Below are 20,701 nucleotides of genomic sequence, written 5' to 3' on the forward strand. Positions count from 1 at the left end.
CACCTTTACAAAGGCAAAAGCCTTTCTCTTTATCCTTGGCAATAGTTGTCTTTAATTAAATTCTTAGTACAGTGATTGCTGCCACCCTGTGGACTTTTAACCTGCAGATTCTTAATGCATGAAGAATCACTCTTGATAACCAGATCAAGAACTTCCTCTTCTTGCCTCTAACATGCTGCTGCTGTAGAAAAATCATCCAAGAAATCCACAAAAGTCTTGATAGTGTGTGAGTGACCAACCCACAAATTCCAGTCAACATCTGGAAAGTTAAAATCCACCATTATGAGACATTCTGATTTGCTGACCCACTATTTCTGTTTCATTATTTGGTATACTCATTACAGTCATTAGGTCTATAAACACTCCTACTCAATTTTGTTTTCCCAGTGCTTATATCACACGACTGACTTGTCTACTGGATGCACTGCTCTAGATTTGTGCTTCTTAACTAAGTGCAAGACAACTACTCTTGGCACCTACATAGCCAGGTGGGAAGGAGCAGCAGTGTGTAGCACACGCATCTTGATTAGACTGGGGTTTGAGCCCGTCACCACCAAATACAGAGGATGCGGATAGGTCCGGGAATGACCACTGCATATCCCCGAGCAATATGGCCTTAGTTGCTAATGTTCCTTAAAAAAAAAACCCAAATAACAATAATAAATAACTCCTCTTGTCCTGTCTGTATACATTGTATTCCCATATTCAGAATCATCTATATCTGAGTGTCACTATGCTTCCACTATACCTACATCTGCATTTGATGACTTTAATCAATATTTCAAATTTATTTACAATGCTCCTAGCATTAGTACACATGCACATGTTCTTACTCTTAGTTATCACCCTGGTACTGTCCATGTATTTATTTGTTCCATGATGATCCACGGCTGGGCCTAAAGTTGCAGGCACCTTGCTTTCCAGGCTGCTGAAAGTACCAATATGAATGTGCGTGCACACACATGCTCATATACATATGGTATCCCATAAGTTTCACATCATAGGTGAGAATCTAATAATAATAAATAACGATTACACAATTTTTCTTAAAGCAACAATTGCTTTGAGGAAGCAAGCCAGTTTGATTTTTGTTTGAAGTTTCTTTTACCTATCATGGACTTGTGGCCTGGATAACTATTACTACATTTTAATTGAAATAATTTCTAAAATTAGTGCAGGTGTCTATAAAACATTAATCATTTTAATTTATTCATCTTCCACATACTTTACTTGTTTCTTGATTTCATAGATGTTTCCTTTCATTTTTAGGGTCAGTAGTCTAACGAAGGACCATTATGTTACTCTGTTGTCTATCTCTCCGTCGCAGCATTGAATCTCCGGAGCCACTTGAGCTATTGACTTGAAACTTTGCACAGGCTTGTACATCGTGTGGGCCAACATAATGCCATATTGATAGTTATTGACAGTTTCTCTGAGAAATGAGGGGGGGGGGGGACAAATGTTATTGACAACCTATAGCTTATTATACACCATTAGAAAGAGCTCAACAAGTAGGTTTAAAATATAATCTTTAAATATTTTTAAAATTAAAAATGGCAGCACCAGACAGAAAATGTGAGTAATTTGTCTTCCCCCTTCTATTTCTGTCGCTAATGGAGCTAAAAATTTTAATCACATTAGCTATGTGTTATTCAATGCTTATCAAGGGAAAACTATTCTGATTGCAATCTATCATTTACTTTGTGTTAAAATTTAAAAAAAATTATTGTACTTCGATGGTGCACTTATTTGTACTAAGTAATTCTCCTTTTGGTGACAAAAAAGGTTGCTAAATAGTTAATAATTTTAAAGATCATTTATAAATTTTGCAATGAAAAGTATTTTTTAACAATTTTCAAAGCTGGAGTTGTCCCGGCAAAGAGGTGCCGGTGGTGGGGAGGTGCAGAGTCTTGAATGGGCCTCACCTTCCAGTTGCTTCTCCCACCCTTGTCATTCACAACTGGAAAGACTGAAATAGACAGTTTCCGTTAGTTCCTCAGTTTTAGACCAAGTCGGGGTACTAGAAACTTTCAGTTACATCAATCTCTATTTGAGATACTATACTAATGACCATTTGTGACTACAGACCCTTCATCCTGAGTGCCTGGCACTCAGTAGTTGACAGATTTATTTATTTTTATATTGCTTTTATTTTCTTCAGACATGCAGGGGACCTGGGAAATGTTGAAGTTGGAAGTAGTGGAATTGCAAGTGTGAAAATATCGGATAAAATGATTTCCCTTGTTGGCCCTCTTTCTATTATTGGCCGCTCCATGGTTGTAAGTAATGAGATTTTGTTTACCTTTTATTTGTTTCTGTAATAAATATCCATCATGATATTGTTTTATTAGTACAGCCACTCACTGATTAATGTAAGGGTTGCATTCTGTGGAACACTACGTAAGTCAGAATTTCCCTAAATAAGCATTTAGGGAAATTCTGCATTCGCAACTATGCACACTGAATTTGATAGAAGCAAAAAAACAAATGTTTGATGAAGATATAAATAGAATTATTCAATTTTTTTATCTCATGCACAGGAAAAATTACAAAAATTTTAAAATTATAAAAAGAGGAGACAGGCATAACATCAGCAAGTTTTACCTTTCGAGCATCATTTCCAGAATTAACTCTCCAGCTGATAAGCATGCCACTGTGGAAGTTGAGGGCTGTGGAGATTTAGAAGGGATTTTTTCCAACACATTGCAATTTCTCTGCAGCTGCAGAATCGGTACTGGCAACTTCACCACATACTTTAATGTTTTGGAAGCTAGTGTGATGCTTGAACCTATTGAACCACCTGTTGCTTGTCGTGCTTGGGGTTTGCCATACTTATCATTATCTTCATAAATACTTATTACTTGAATGGCCGTTAGATTCAGGGGCACTTGCTTCTGAATATGATTTTCCATATTATTAATAGCTTTCCATCTTTGATATAGCACCTGAACACTTTTGTGATCACTGTTGAGGTGGACTGGCTCCTGTCTGAAATATGTTGATCCTTTGAGCTGTTCTTTTATATGCACTGTCCCTTAAAATAGTATTTACTGTTGAAGCAGTGAGACGTAATTCTGTGCAATAGAGGACAAACTTTGTCCTGCTTCATTAATTAATCATTTCTAAATCAATTTTGTTTCATTTCCTAGCAATGCCAGCACTTGCACTTTCTGTTGGAAAAAATCATCAGCATGCAAAATAGGAATGAAGAGAAGATTCTGAAAATTTATTTGTTTTTTATGATTGAATATCTCATCGAAGGGGGAACACATTTCACCATAATAACATAAAAACCCACACAAGCAAACAATTTTATTGCAAATGCAATAAGATAGTTTACTACCCGTTTATAATAGATTGTGCTAACAGAAAAGCCCAATAAACCAGAAATTGCAAATTGGTTTTGGTAGTGACCTCCAGAAATGTATTTTATAAAAATATCGCAAAGGCATTCAAAATTGATTCTTATAATGGAACATATGATAATGATGAAAGTGTAGCGCAATTTCCATTATAAAAATGACCTTTTAGAGATAAATAGATTATTTATATAGAAAATTTTAACTTCTGAGGTCTTGGAACAAATTACCAAAAAAAAAAACCCAATGTGTTATTGGGCTTACATTACGATATTTTCACAATACTTTCATTTATTCCTATGGGATGCAAAATACATTTCCACAAATTTAAGTTTGCACTGGTTGGCAACAATTTGCATAGTCAAATTTCTGTAAGTCGGGGAGTGACTGTACTGTTTTAATACTTATATTTAAAGCTTACATTGGTGACATTTTTAAAAGACCTTATGTTCCCTGAAAGAGCCACTTCAGAGCCTGCTGCTAGCAGAAAACTCACTGCCATGAAGCTGCACACTTTCAAATTCATTACTGAAAGGGTTAAGACCTAGTGGGATGAACATTTGGGAATTTATAGCCATTTGTGCAGAGCAGGGATTATTGAACTGGAGATGGAATATAGTATGCCATTATTAGCAAAACTATTAATGACACCCCCCCTTATTGAGGGGAGGAGGGTCATTAATATAAAGGAGAAAAGTGGTGAAAGAACAGAACTTCAGGGAATCTAGCATTAAATGGAAGATAGACCATAAGACAAAAGCTTGTTTAGAAGGCCAAACGTGATTGAAATCCTTAAATGTTGAAAGCTGAGTTTCTCTGGAATTTTCCCAAAGATGATTTATTTAAGTCATAACACCAGAGGGGCGCCTCCATAGCCAGGTGGGAAGGAGCAGCAGCAGTGCGTAGCACACGCTTCTTGATTAGACCGGGGTTCGAGCCCATCACCACCAAATACGGAGGATGCGGAAAGGTCAGGGAATGACCACTGCATATCCTGGAGCAATATGGCCTTAGTTGCTAATGCTCCTAAAAACCAAATAACAAACAAACACACACACCAGAGGATTGATACCTATTGAATCCAGTGGCAATTATTAATCAGCTAGAAGGTGAAGACAATGTAAGGATTTCCATTGATGGATATTTCCATTACTCTCCTAAGATTGAGGTAAGTGCAGTAGGACAATAATTGGGTGGGATTTCATCTCTTTTAGGAATTGGCTAGATATGAGAAAGTTTTTCTGTGCAGAAGAAAAAACACCACTGAAATGACAGTAAAAAGGTGATACCTAAATAGGAGTTATTTCTCAAGTACAAGAGCAAGCAAAGAAATGTAATTGGGACCTGGAGACTTCATCCACAATATGGTCTGTCATGCTTTAAGTACCATAAATGATTTATATTTCATCCTAGACAAATGAATATTTCTTCATTTGACGGATTTAAAAAATCTTTAAGAAAAGTTTATAGATCCAATTTCATAAAAAAAACCCATTGTTTATAACATTACTAATTAATCAGTGCTTTTATGGCTTGGTTTTTATTCCAGTATGCTTCAAATTAAAGTCCATTACTTTTTAATTAACAACCATAGTAAACTAACTAGGTGATATGTGAGATAGTTATTTGGGTATAAAATCTTTTTAAAAGATACATGGTTTCTGTATATGGACTACATAGGTGCATTTGTGTATACACATGTATAATGCACTTATTGTTTTCGCAATGTATATAATGAGATTTCATGAAATTGTGTTTATCAATCTTGGAAAGATTTGCTGGGCCATCCCAAATTTCATTTAAAAACAGTAGTTTATTTTTTTCATACATATTATCGGCAATATCGTGGATTTGCAGAAATGATTATTCTTGGCTCGTGCATAAAAGTTGCTGCTTTTTGAGGAGCTTGTTTTTTTATCAATTTACTAAATATAAGTCATGAATTATTTCTATTATATTAATCACCATATAAACATTTCAGTTAAAGTCCAGGAAGAAATAAGTAAAGTACATTACCAGAATGAACACATACTATAATCTGAGGTATATGTTGCTATTTGTTTAATTTGCTAAATCAATGTTTGAAATGCATTACATTACAATTTGTGTTAAAATCCAAAAGGATACAAGTAATGTATTATAAGTTTGAATGAAAACTACATTGAGGTATGCACAGTGAAGTGAAAACAACTTTATTTACTAGTTGATTAATTAATAATTAACTGGCACCAAGTTAATAATTATTTACTAACCCATTAATTGCAGACAATAAATTATAAAATAGAATGCAGCTGTGAAATGTAATGACTGTTAACATTACCTAACTTCTTTCTATCTTTTTAAAGATAGATAAGGGAGCTTTAACTTCAGCTATATAAGAAATCAGAAGATATATTAAAATAGTTTTTTGCAGCTGCTTCAGTCCTTCCCATGCATTTCATTATGAGTTGGCAATAAGAGATGGTGAGATAGAGAGAAAAAAAAATTCTGTACCAGGTACATGTGTCTTGCTGCTAGCATATTTGTTTTACATTTAAGCGTCATCGGCATGTGTTAATGATTTTCATTTTATTAATAATTACATATTAGTTACTGAAAGTATTGGTCTGTGATGTTTAAAGTAGGATATAATTTTTACCTTGATTTTAGTTCACGACTAAATACACCATCTATAGTTGTTCCATTAAGTGTAGTATTTATTGAGAGATCTGATGACATGTCCTAGTTGAAGAATGCTTTCTTAAATGTGCAGAACTCTTTTCCAGCCTCAGAGTGGTTAATTGTAAAGAAAATGACATTCAATCTGAAAACACCAGGTGTCTTGAAACCAGATGTGTTTTTGAATTAATGCATTTCCCATTTTTTTTTTTTTTTTTTTTTTTTTTTTTTGTATCTTAAAACCTTAATATTTCTTTCTAAATTCCTTAGCTTTCCAATGATATGTCCACATTATCCTGTTTATTATGTGAGAATTTCCTTGATCACATGTTCATATTTTTACTATCTAGGAAAAACTACTGCAATTTTCAGAGGTTTGAAAGTTTTTCCTCTAGTATAGAGCTAAGATGAAGCTCTGTGCCTAACTTTGTTAAATTTGGTTGTGTAGAAGATAAATTATTGCCATCATACAAATATGATACAAGTTACAGTAATTCACTTCTGGGGAAGCTGACGTCACTTCTGTAATGCATTTTGCACAACGGTTTTTGTTCCAAAATTTTTGGATTAATGCCAGTAAAAACATTAATGTCAAAAAAAGTTTCTTGATTGAAATAAAGGCTTTTTAAGCTTTCCAATGTGGTGTTGAAATTTAACTACCCAATTTTGCTTTGAATTTTATCAAACTCCACTATGGCAGACAAATCATTTCAATGATTTTTAGCATGCTAGTGGCCAAGCTTTGCAGTGACATCTCCATATGAACATCTGTTAACTCCTTTCACCAATCTGTTGCCCCTCTTTGAATTCTCTTGAAATGTAGCCTCCAGGCCTGAACATATTTTAATTGAAGTCTATCAGCTTATAAAGGGACAGTGACATCCTTTTCACTATTAGCATAGGCATATGATGCAAGAAAGCACACTTACACAGCTTACAACTTGGACATTAGCCCTGATATACTTTCATCAGCATTGTTGATAAACACAGAAAATAACAATGGGCCCAACACCAAACCCTGAGTGACTCCACTAATAACAGTCTTTGAAGAGCAGTGTCCATTTATTACCACTCTGTCTTCTCCCACTCAGACATCCCTTAATGCCATAGTTCCAATTTGTACAGCAGTCTTCCATGTGCAACAGTATCAAAAGCTTTCCTGAAATCCAAGTACAGTAGACAGACTTTCCGGGATAGGCGGTAAAAAGCAAATCGTGGATAATAGATTTCCTGGTTAATCCAAAAATACAGAAATCCTCGACATAAGTAAACGTAAGACGTAACTTCTTACTTCGTCAAGTTTTTTATGTAACTTGAATGACTAATAACATATTGCAACTATATTATTATTGACAAATCTGAATTCAGCGCAATACTTGTTGATCTTTGACCATTTTCATACATTCTTAGTTTAATTTTCTGATCCAAATCGATCACTTTCCCTTTCTTGGTAGATTTATTAGTACTGCTGTCACTTATTCTCTTAGTCAGCACCATGATAATGGTCAAAGTGAAAGTTCTGTAAAGAACTTCATAGGGTTAAGGCAAACTCACTGTTATCACCCCATGCGAGCTCACATTTTACTAGAGCACATTTCTGGAGGTCACTGCCATAAAACAAAAACAATTTGCACTTTGTTTTAATGGGCTTTTCTGTTAGTGCATTTATTGTAAACTGGCAGTAAACTTGATCTTATTGCATTTGTGAAAATACAGATAGCTGGAATTCTGAGGGTTTTTGTTATCACGGTGAAATGTGTCCTCTTCACTGAAATCTTCAGTCATAAAAAAACCCACAAATTGTAAAAATCTTATTTCCTATTTTTTGCTTGTTACTCTGTATCTCACTTGTGCAAGTGCAATTTGTGTGTGCTGTGATCGTTGCTATTGATTGCTTATTATTATTTTTTTAAATTTTACAATCCTAAAAAAAATTTACGTAAATCTGTAGTTGCATAAGTTGGGGACTTACTGTATCAAAGAATGTTCAGTAACCATACTTAAAAATATGGCGATAGATGAAAAACGAAAAAGTTTTCCATGTTACTACTTGCGTGTCAAATACAATGCTTTCCTTTATTTTTTGCGATGTTGATTTTAAGTCTTAGCTTTCCTTTATTTTTAATGATGTTGCATATGATTTGGTCACTCACCAACATAATGTTTAATCGAAGATTTAATGGATGCACTAATTTCAAACTTTTGAATAATTTCAAGTTTCTGTTTAACTGAAAGCGCAACTCTTTTGCATTTACCAATCATTTTCATGATTTCGAAACAAATATATACTAAAAAAAATTGACATCCCTGACATAAATAACAAAATGTCTTTTTGTGGTGCGACGCACTGAAACATTTGGGGATTTTTTGAGTGGTGGGTGTGAAGACAGTGGGGTGCAAGATAATAGGTACATTAATCTCCCAATGACTACTTATAACGCCTCTTGTCACTGATTTAAGACTTGCAAAAAAACACCCGTTTATACCTGTTCTAGTTATTACTTGAATTTTATTATTTTTGGTTTTTTTTTATTTGGAATCTTGAAGTGTCCCAGCTAATCTGATCCCAGTAAATCAAGAGTCTGCTGTATATGATATCGAAATTATTTTTTGCATCCAGTTCTTTTGTGACCATATCGTGGTATCCAATCAAATTTGGTCAAGTCATCCCCTTAAACCCATGCTGTGCCTGACCTATAATGGCAATCTTGTCTACATGATCCTGACCTATTGGTGAAGGTCCTATCTATTAAGACTGAATACTGTCTTCAGGGCCCACTTTGTTTCCATTGCATGGAAAATTGTCTAATTGAATCAAAAGGTCTTCCCTATGCACTAGACTCAACATCTGCCTGCTCTCTGTATGACTTGGGGTACAGACTTATCACTTTCAGATTTTTTTTTTTTTGATAAGCATATGCCTTCCTCTATTTCTCCTGAACATGCCATACTGATGCTTCATCATCTCTCTCTGACTGTCTCTCTCTGACTGTCTCTCTCTGACTGTCTCTCTCTGACTGTCTCTCTCTGACTGTCTCTCTCTCTGACTGTCTCTCTCTCTGACTGTCTCTCTCTCTGACTGTCTCTCTCTCTGACTGTCTCTCTCTCTGACTGTCTCTCTCTCTGACTGTCTCTCTCTCTGACTGTCTCTCTCTCTGACTGTCTCTCTCTCTCTCTCTCTGACTGTCTCTCTCTCTCTCTCTCTGACTGTCTCTCTCTCTCTCTCTCTGACTGTCTCTCTCTCTCTCTCTCTGACTGTCTCTCTCTCTCTCTCTCTGACTGTCTCTCTCTCTCTCTCTCTGACTGTCTCTCTCTCTCTCTCTCTCTGACTGTCTCTCTCTCTCTCTGACTGTCTCTCTCTCTCTCTCTGACTGTCTCTCTCTCTCTCTCTCTGACTGTCTCTCTCTCTCTCTCTCTCTCTGACTGTCTCTCTGACTGTCTCTGTTAGTCCTATGCTATCAGCATTGGTTGACCTAATCAAAAGCTCTAATTTATTTGCAAAACTCCTAGCATTACTATGCTGACAAATTAAGTTGGCTTTTTATAACCCTGATTTGTCCCTTATAGCTGCTCCATTGGTATGTAACTGCTGGTGATTTTTGCACCTATTCAGCATTTTTTTTTTTTTTTTGTACATAAGGTATTAAGTCAGTATTTCTTACTTGTATCTGCCTGAGTAGGAACCTGTTAAGTGTTGAAGTTTTGTACAAAAATGTAGACCAACTGTTCCACCTTAATGAGGTTTATTGGGATTTTCTTTTAGTGTGTTTAAAAGAAAAAAAGTAAAATGTTAACTGTTTTTTAAAACAAACATCTTGTCTATATAATGCCTCCTATACAAAAACTTACTTAGTGTTTATGATTTAAAATTTGTATACATTACCAATTCCCCCTTCATTAATATGAAAGAAAGCATTAATGGTAGTTAGTAACATTTTTGGTAGAAGACAGAAAACCTGGTTCTATTAATAGCTGCTTGTACAAATGAAGTAATATTTTATAGGAAATTATTATTAGCTATATGGTGCAAGGAAGCCTGAGGCTTATGCTGCACCAGCCAAAAAAAAATATTCCAGAGAGAGATCTGGCTCAGGACCCTGGGTGTGCCACCCCACACTCACCAGATGTGAGCCCCCGGGGTGATTATCTCCTTGTTCTTTAAACTTTATGCATGCATATATGCAGTTGATGCTTAGGTTTGTTTCTTGAACAAATTGCTAAAAGTTAGTGAAACCCTTGACTTTCTGTCCTTCAACCATTTCATAGCAAACTTCTGTTTCTTTGAACTGCCTGATACATGTGAACATGAAAACACATAAAATTTTGATTAAAGTGTACAGCAAATGATCTGTTTGACTCTTAAAAGTTAGAGCATTCACTGACTTACAAGAGCTGGTTAATTGAAAGTCAGCCAACACCTTGAATGCATAATGAACTTATCCAGAATTTTGTTTGCATCTGATATATCACAGTTGTATACCTATCAACATATGCATAGCAGTGTAATCCAGTACCTACCCAAGTTATACATGAGATGCACAAAATAAATGTACCAGGTAAAACACTACTTATTCTTGACAGCATTAGGATAACCCAGTGGTTTTCAACCTTTTTTTTTAATAACGGCACCCCTAAGTAATTTATTTTATTTGGTGGTACCCCTACTCAATTTTCTGCCTGTTAGGTGTGTGTGTGTACATAATATTAAAAAAAAATGTTATGATATTTATTATAATATAATTATAAAAATTACCGTATTTCCCCATGAATAAGACACCTTAATTTTGAGGCCCGAAATTTGAAAAAAAAAAAAAAAAAGTATTACACAAGTTATTGAACTAGTTTTATTCATCATAAAATTCATACAACTCATCACTGTCAAAACTCCCATCCATTAGCTTGTTCTCATCTGTGTCTGATGACAAATCACTGTCTTCATATATTGCCTTATCCTCAGTTCCATCTATGGCATTTGAAATGCCACACTTCTTAAATGACTTGACAAAGATCTCAATCTTGATATTATCCCAGGATCTTTTCACCCAGGTACAAACTTCTCCTATAGTTGGTTTCTTCACTCTTCCTGCTGGTGTCAAACTGTCCCCAGAAGACTTCATCCATTGGTTCCATTTGTCTCTCATGTCAGCTTTGAAGGGTGTGTTAATGCTGACATAGTGGTTGGAGCTGGGATGTCAAGGTATGATGGCAAGTATTGTTTTTTGCTCTGCAGCAATCTTTGTATTTTTTGTTATGTGTGCCCTGAACTGATCAAACACCAATAGGGCAGGTTTGTGTACGAGCCCACCTGGTCTCCTGCTCCAAACTTTCTCAAACCAGATCTTCATTCCATTCTGATCCATCCAACCCTTGTCATGAACGGGACAATCACTCCTCGAGGAATGTCTTTTGGCATTGTTTTGCGTTTCAAAATCAGCATAGGAGGTAGCTTGGTTCCGTCGGCACAGTTAGTTTTCACCCCCTTCTTATCAACAGTTCTGTTACTTGGGACATCAAATTGAAGGGGGACTTTACAAATATGGACAATCTGTCCCAACTCAAACTGTCTTCCAACATTGAATGACAAAACGATGAAATTCAAGGACCTTCTGCTCATAGCTTTCAGGCATCTTTTGGGCAAGTCTGGTGCATGTACGCATGCTTAGTCCATTCTGTTTCATGAACCTGAAGCACCAATTGTCCTCCTTTGAAATCAGTAACTTCTTTTTCATCAGCAATTCTTCTTGCCTCATTCTGAACCATCTTTGTGGACACAGCAATTCCAATTGCCCTTTGCTCCTCAATCCATATCTTCAATTCCCTCTCTAAATCAGGCCATTTTGCTGACTTGCCTCTAATGGCCTTCTGCTGTGGCATTTTCAGTAGGGTTTCTTCTTCCCATAGTCAGTCTCGGATTGTTTTCTCAGTTGGAGGAGGACCAAACTTACATGCAGCAGCACGATTTCCATTCACTTTTGCAAACTGGATCACTTTTAACTTGAATTCAGCACTGCATGAAAATCATTTCTGGGCAGAATGTGGCCAAACGTAACTTAATATACCGGTAACAAGTGTGAAACAATGAGCGCAAAAAAGCGGGAAATGCAAGTAAAAAAAAAAAAAAAAAAAAAAAAAATCTACATCCACTGTATAAGACATACCCAGTTTTCAAACCCCAAATTTTTTGAAAAAACGTGCGTCTTATACTTTTTTTTTATAAATGTAAACCCCAAACAAGAGAGGTGTTAGAACCTATAGTACTTAGTACCCTGCTTGGGTTGGAGGTTGAGAAGATGAAAGAAGATATTTGTTGACATTAGACTTTAACTTCTGTAGACTGTAATTTTCAGGAAATACGTAGGAAGGAAGGTTGTTCCAGAAAACAGCAGTTGAATGAATAATTGAGGAAGATGAAAAGTTGGTTCTGTGGGTTTGAAGTTGGACAGTAAATGGATGTTGGCGGCACGTGTTCGGACTGTTTTGAAAGAGAGCGGGAATTGTAAAGCCAATTCAGAAGAACAGTGCCCATGGAAGTATCTGTAGAAGAGGCATGCAGCAGAAACAGTACGTCTATGAGAAAGCAAGTGGACAGACTCTGTTAGAGATGAATCATTAATAAACCTAACTGTCCTCTTCTGAATGGAATCAAGAAGCCTGAGAGAGGTTTTGGGGGGCAATACCCCAGATGTGGGAACAATATTCCATGGCAGGGCAGATTTGCAATTTATACAGTGAGCAGCTGTTTGGAAGAAAAGTAATGCTGAGAGCAAAAACCAAGTTTTTTAGATGCAGAGGAAGCAATATTTGTAATGTGCTTGTGCCAAGAGATTAGAAGTCAGGGTAATCCCAAAAAGGGATATCATTTTGCCTAGAAATCGGAGTGTCACTTAAGATAAGCATAGGAGCAGAAGAATCCTTTTTGCAAGATATAAGACGACTGAGTTTTAGAATGGTTGAAATCAACTAAGTTGTCTTTCTCCCACTGGAGAATTATCTGAAGATCGGCATTTAAAGAATTGGTAGCAGATTTTCGAGAAGTTGAAGCTGATTGAGCAGGACAAGGTTTCTCAAAATGGAAAGTGGAATGCAATGTGCTATCATCGGCAAAACTATGGATAGGATTTCCAGTCAATGGAAGGTCATTAACATACAAGAGGAAAAGAGTGGGGGAAAGAACTGAACCTTGGGGGACAGCAGCATTAGTGGAGAAGTTAGAAGACAGAGAGCCATCTACCATCACTCTTAGTGAGCGATCAGAGAGAAAACTGTTACTAAAACCAATTACTAAAAACAGTTGGCAAACCATAAGATGGAAGCTTGTTTAGAAGACCTTTATGCCAAACACAATCAAAAGCCTTTGAGATGTCAAGAGCAACTACTTGTGTTTCACCGAACCTTTCCATTGAATTAGTCCATAAATGGGTAACATAAGCCAGAATATCACCAGTGGATCGACACTGATGGAATCCATACTCCAATTGTTGATCAGATGGAAGGTTTTAAGCCAGAGAAGATCAAAGAGAGGAGATTTCAAATTGCCATGTCTCTGAGGAATATCAGAACGGACATATGCACAAGTACCACCTTTGTGGCAAAAAGAATCATACAGCGAATAATTTGGGCATCTGAGATGAGCAGTAGTTGAATCAACCGATAACTGAGATTCTGTCAGAAAAAGTACATGGGGTTTGGTAGACTGCAAGTGGAAATGGACATCGTTGAGATTAGAATTGAGACCACGTATATTTGTTAAATGAATTAGGAAGTGCTTGGGAGGTTTAGATCTTTTTGCAGATAGGCTTGATCTATTAGTTTGACAATTCGTGGTGCATTCAATAGTAAGAAAAAGTGGGTGGGTCATGCTGTATGAAGTAATGAAATTTTTGGATATGGCGTACATGTGGTAAGAATATACCCAGATCCTTGATATGTGGCCTCGACAATGCTCCCCGCATACACAATACTCGGACTCCCTCCAGTCACTATCTGGCAGAGTAGAGGTAGCAAGATTATACACTAGCTGATCCGGAAGCCGCCTAGAGTTACCAATAGGTTCAGTCCAGTGTACTAACTAGTGGCCAGCCTGCGAACACAGATTTAGAGCTGTACCCTCGAAATATAAGAAATATTGGATCTCGCCACGACGTTCATCATAACCTAAAGTCATCAATCGTACTGCATGATGGAAGAGATAGGGAAAGGTTGACCAGAACTTAGCTCTAGAGACTAAACATGGGTTCCACCACTTCAAGTCTCCAATAAGCAAAGTGGTGGTATTTCACTGGTTGATGAGTCATCTACCACCTAGTACTGCCTGGTAACAGAGGTGCGGCATTCCTGCATGTGGTGTGGGTGCCACACCTCGATCCCTGCTTACGTTGGTTCACACCTGGGTGTTCACCCACCATGTACTTGTGCATGGAGGTTATACCCAGGATTACTAACAGTCCCACCATCGTGAAGTTGCAAGCAGAGGATTTGGCTGTCACAGCCAAATACGGTACATTTCATAATACAAATTTTATATATATATATATATATATATATATACAGTGAAACTTCCCTTTAACGGACAGCCATAGGGAATGAAAATCTGTCTGTTAGAGAGAAGTGTCTGCTAACAAGAAGTCTGAGGGAGAAAAAAAAAAAGAAAGAAAAATTGTTAAATGTTTAATGTAAAATTAAATTAAAATATATACAGATTTTGCACAATATTTTTGTAAATAATATACATACAATTGTGCTATGCATATTATAACTTTATCTTAAGAAAAATGCATACAGTAATCACTTATTTTCTTCTGCACCTTCTTCTGGCTGATAATTTTGTTTTCAACATTTGTTTGGAGTGAAGAAACCATCGAAAGTCCTTCAGTATCTTCTTCAGTGGCGAAAAACATTTTTAAACGATTGATTTGTATGTAAAGTGCAGCCATTATCAACCCACTGCAGGATGGAAGCCTCCTCAACAATTCATGCTGAGGGAAATGGACCATAATCTGCCACACTGGTTCAGTGCGAGTTGGCAGATCAACCGTATTCAGCAGTCAGGGGCTTGAACCCTGGTCTACTCAAAGAGCGTGTGCTACTGCACTCCCACTCCTGCCCACTTGGCTACGGAGGCCGTATGAGCACTTCTATTTTCATCGGTGGTTCGTCGTTAATGTTCTTCGACAGAATGACCTTCCATTTCTTCATCCTCATGAGGAACTTCTTGAAAAACATCGATGATAATGTCATTGATATCTAGAGCACCATCTTCTGTAGTGAGGTTTGAGTCTATATCTTTGTAGCCAGGGTTACTTGTAGCAGAAGTATTGTACATTATCAATAGATGTTGAAGTTCTTGTTCTTCTTGGTGCTCCACATTGCTGTTTATAACTTCAATTTTTGCATTTGAGAAGCCAGACTTTACAAAACAGTTCACGACAGTTTGTTTTCTAATTGCATTTACTGAAGAGGAAATCCATTGAATCGCATCTAGGATGCTGATTTTCTTTGCAAGGTCACTCGCACATGTTACATCGTTCATGTTTGCAATGAGATGTCTTAAAACACGTTATCTGTAGTGAAGTTTAAAATGTTTTATTATCCCTTGATCCAAGGGCTGACACTCTGCAGATGTGTTTGGTGGCAGAAAAATGATTTGAATGTTGGACAATTTAATGTGCGGGTGAGATGCAGCATTATCCATGAAAAGAATAATTTTTCTGTTTTGACAAATCATGTTTTGGTTAAAGTGACATCCATTCGCTCATGATATCTCGTGTCATCCACGCTTTTTTTATTAGACTTCCAGTCAACATCCAAAAGATTCAACTTTATGCCCTTGAAACAATGAGGATTTTGTGGGTTTTGTATAACAAGAGGTTGTTCAAAGTCTCCCAGCATATTTGTACACAATAGTACAGTCAAGCGTTCCTTAGAAATTTTTCTGACCTGGCACTTTGTTTTTTACTCATTGTTTTTTCAGGAAGAGCTTTAAAAAACAACCCTGTTTCGTCACAGTTGTAAATATCCTTAGCTTCAAAATCATGACATAAATCTTCCAATTTGACGGTCCACTCTGTTACAACCCCAATATCAACAGATCCACCTTCACCACATGGTTTTCCAAGAAATTTTATGCCGAGTTTTGAACTTGTCTAGCCATCCCACAGAAGCTTTGAACTCATTTACTCCCCTTTTCCCTAATAATAGTCCCATTAATGGGAATTTTTTTTAGCACGTTCGCGACAAAACCACTCATACGTAACATTGTCAATTTGAAGTCCAACAGTTTTTGGGAATGATTTTTGAACCTGATCATTTCCATGTTGCCAAAATTGTTTGAGCGGTTCATTTTTTTTCCTTTTGGATGTCGCTTACCTGTTGCTTCCTGATTTTGAATTTTGAAGCGAGATTGCGAACACTTTTTTTTTTTTTGCCGATCATACGCATTAATGAGTTAGACTCATTTTTAAAGTTAAATGTTTACGAGAAGACATTGTGCACTTCACACAATACTGAACAAAACTGAAACTGAAAAGATGAAAGGCCGATCATATTCCCCCCCCCCCCCCGCACACACTGAATTCATCAGAAGTTTTACACGTGCCTTAAAATTCTTGAAAAAGGGTTTAGAACTGCGACGTAAACCTTGATAAAATTCAGAGAATCAGAAATAGAAAATACACACAATTGAGGCAATACGTGGAAGAAACGTTCCTAGAAAAAGGGCCATGAGCTCACCTGCTGTCCGTTATGGGGAGATCAAATTAAGTGCTAATCTAAACGAAACAGTGCAGATTGCCTGTCTGCGTCTGTTACAGAGAATGTCCACTAGACAGAAGCTGCAAACACGTTAAAACCAATGGAGGTGAGCTGGGAATTTGAAAATGTCCATTGTAGAGAGATGTCTGTTAACGAGAGGTGTCCGTTAGAAGTTTCACTGTGTGTGTGTGTGTGTCCAATTTTTTAAATTTAATAAAATATAACATAGGCCAGTAGTATGGTAAAAACTGTAGAGCGAAAATTAACATAAAATAACCCAAATAAACAATCGAACGAAAAAAGAAATAGATATAATTATTAGCCCAGAAACCCTTATATAATTTCGATCTTTAAATCCAATTAACAAAAACTATACAAAATTTAGGATAATGCCAATTATTTATTAATTTAGCGGTACCCCCCTGAAAGGTACCAGTTCCAAAAGGCGTGAAATATCACCAAAAGAGGGTTAAAGGAACTACCAAACGATAACAAAATCAAAATAAATTAAAATAAGGTAGACTGACCATCGTGCCCCATCTCGGCAGAGGACCACGAGGCCAATAATGGTCATGGAATCGCTGCATTTCAATCGCTATACAAATCATTGCCATGGTGAAAAGATCGAAGTACCAATTCACCCTCCCTCCAATCGATCCACCAATGCAGAGGATTTGCACGGCGGTGGTCCTTATGCAGCGAAAAATAAAATATAGAACAGACAGCACTCTAGAGCAAAGCCTTAGGATTTATTTATTTCATTATAATTTATCTTTATTTAATATAATTCAATGGTAGTATATATTTCGGCTTCATATGGAGGAATTGCAAGTTGCTGCCTCTAATGAATGCTTAATTAATTAATTATTTATTTTAATATAATTTAACTTTCATTAATATTCAATAGTAACCGGTCGATATGCTAATTTAGCAAAGCCTGTGTTGCCATCTATTTTCCTTTTTCTTTTATATAAGCTGATTCAGCTTACAGTATGTCAGTGGTGTGGCTTTGCTCTAGAGTGCTGTCTGTTCTATATTTTATTTTTCGCTGCATAAGGACCACCGCCGTGCAAATCCTCTGCATTGGTGGATCGATCGGAGGGAGGGTGAATTGGTACTTCGATCTTTTCACCATGGCGATGATTTGTATAGCGATTGAAATGCAGCGATTCCATGACCATTATTGGCCTCGTGGTCTTCTGTCGATATGGGGCATGATGGTCAGTCTACCTTATTTTAATTTATTTTGATTTTGTTATCGTTTGGTAGTTCCTTTAACCCTCTTTTGGTGATATTTCATGCCTTTTGGAACTGGTACCTTTCAGGGGGGTACCGCTAAATTAATAAATAATTGGCATTATCCTAAATTTTGTATAGTTTTTGTTAATTGGATTTAAAGATCGAAATTATATAAGGGTTTCTGGGCTACTAATTATATCTATTTCTTTTTTCGTTCGATTGTTTATTTGGGTTATTTTATGTTAATTTTCGCTCTACAGTTTTTACCATACTACTGGCCTATGTTATATTTTATTAAATTTTAAAAAATTGGATGTATTTAAGCTTCATATGGAGGAATTGCACGTCGCTGCCTCTAATGAACGCTTAGGATTTATTTCATTATAATTTAACTTTATTTAATATAATTCAATGATAGTGTGTGTGTGTGTGTGTGTGTGTATATATATATACACATACATACATACATACATACAATTTTATTCTTTATATAGAGGCACTAAATAAACATCAATTATAGATCACCACAAAATTGAAGATACTGTACACCTTTTTATAATAAAATAAACATAAATTAAAAAATAAGTTTAAGTAACTTAAACCCAAATTATGTGGCACCCCTGGAATGTTGTTGCAGCACCCCAATTGAAAACCACTGGGATAACCAGTTATCCTAACTGGGCGCAGTTAATGTTTTGAACAGAAATATATTAACCATGGTACCAAATCATGGTATAAAAATTACGAATTAGAATAGAAATACCAGAAAGTGTCATTGCTAAATTTACTTTAATTCTCTACCACCACAAAGTGGTTCATTCCTGCTGCTATTCTTTGACTAAGGGACGACGACTTATTGAATTTAGTGATTGTTTGTTATTAGGTACTAACTTAATGATGGCTATTTCAAGTGCAAAGTTTCTTGATTGGGGGTGTATTCTTCATAATGTCTTTTGGTCTCAGCTGTCTAGAGAATAAACAAATTTATAAGTCCTCTTCATCACTAATAACAGATTTAGATTTGGAGTGTTGTAATACCTGCCATAGTTTGGAGAAGCTAAATGAAAGCCGAAGCTATCAGTTTAACAGATTTTTGTAACTCAGTTATAGAAATACTACTACTGCCTGCTTCTATAAAAACTACCCACACAACTGGGTAAATGTATTAATGGCTTTTGAGAATGTTTTTCTACTATACATCTTGGCCTACTTTCATTTTTTTTCTCATGTACAATTTCATTTTTTTCATTCAGTAAAAAATGTCTTATTTTAAACATACATTAACATGGTTTTTGGTAATTGATAGTATTATCCAGGAAAATTTTTACATAGTTTTAAAATATGTAAAAAGTTCTATTCCCCATAGTTTACAATGTAAATTTTCCAGGTGCATGCTGACCAAGATGATCTTGGAAAAGGTGGACACGAATTGAGCAAAACTACAGGAAATGCTGGTGGGAGACTTGCTTGTGGAGTTATTGGAATTGCTAAATAATTCTTGTTATTAATCAAAACTATTATAATACAACATTTAAGTTGTAATCAAGATGTTTATACTCATGAGCTAGATGCAAACATGTAAAAAAAAATAAATAAAAGATTTAAATTTTATTTTGCAAGCTTTTGTTTTATAACATAAGAGACATGCAATTTGCTGGTATCCATTCAGATATGTTACTAGAAAATTTTAAAATTAGCTGCATTCCTTAATAATAAACAATTGTAATATAATTGGAAAAGGATATTGGTTTCTACCCATACAGCAAAATTTATGCTATATACAGGGTGTCTCAAAAACATTGGTACAAACGTTTAGGGGAGGTAGGTAACATCTAAAGGAATGTGAATTGCATAATAACCCATAACCGGAAACATAAGTCGGTAGCCTGCGCTGTTCATCAGTTCACGAGAAGGAAATTCTGGTTTACTCATTCAAGCAGTAGTCGCTGCACGAAGAGCATGCACCGTTGCCTCTGCCTCAGGAGTGTCTTGTTGCAGTGTACTGGCACGATGATTCCTTACACTCCTTTCATCTCCAAAGGGTTCAGTTACTGCTCCCCCAAGATCATCCTGCACGTGTGGCTTTTGTGCAGTGGTTTCTCCAAGAAAGTTAGTGTTTGAGACCTGAATTTTCCAGCCTATGATTTGTTCACAGATGAGGCTTATTTCACTTGGGAAGGCTTGTTCAATCAGCACAAAGCTCATGTGTGGGCTCACGACAACCCACACGGTGTGCACCCCCATGCGGAACAACATTGCTTCGCAATAAATGTGTGGGCAGATATGGTCGGTGACTGCTTAGTCAGCCCATACTTGTTATCATCCCACATGAACTCTGCTAAATATTGGATCTTTCTTGAACAAGTTCTACCAGGGTTACTTGATGTTCCAGCAAATGTGAGACGCAACATTTGGTTTCAACATGACAGGGGGGAGGGGTGCCTGCCCATTATGGAAGATGTGTTTGTGACCATTTGAACAGGTGTTTTGGGCATTTGATGGATTGGCAGTGGTGGGCCCATTGCCTGGCCCCCATGCTCACCTGATTTATCGAGCCTTGATTTCTTTTTGTGGGGGCCCTCAAATAGTGCATGAATTGCCTGTTGAGACGGAAATGGATCTCGTGGCAAGATTTGTCTGCGCTGCTGCTACTGTCAAAGAAAAATGCACCAGAAAGTGAAAATCAAATTCATTTT

At 36.4% G+C, this 20,701-nt stretch overlaps 1 protein-coding gene across 1 annotated transcript in view; it reads left to right on the plus strand.

Annotated features, from left to right (window-relative positions):
• Sod1 (Superoxide dismutase 1) overlaps positions 1–19,616 on the plus strand; it is a 55,193-nt gene extending 35,577 nt beyond the window's left edge. Inside the window, exons 4-5 of the mRNA XM_090377388.1 lie at positions 2,162–2,279; positions 19,393–19,616. Of these exons, the coding sequence (XP_090233514.1) occupies positions 2,162–2,279; positions 19,393–19,500 (226 nt within the window). The 3' untranslated portion in view covers positions 19,501–19,616. The remainder of the gene's footprint in view (positions 1–2,161; positions 2,280–19,392) is intronic.
• The last annotated feature ends 1,085 nt before the right edge of the window (positions 19,617–20,701 follow it).

Source organism: Mastigoproctus giganteus, chromosome 7 (genome assembly GCF_048544385.1).
Source record: "Mastigoproctus giganteus isolate SK-2022 chromosome 7, ASM4854438v1, whole genome shotgun sequence".
Taxonomy (NCBI): Eukaryota; Metazoa; Arthropoda; class Arachnida; order Uropygi; family Thelyphonidae; genus Mastigoproctus; species Mastigoproctus giganteus.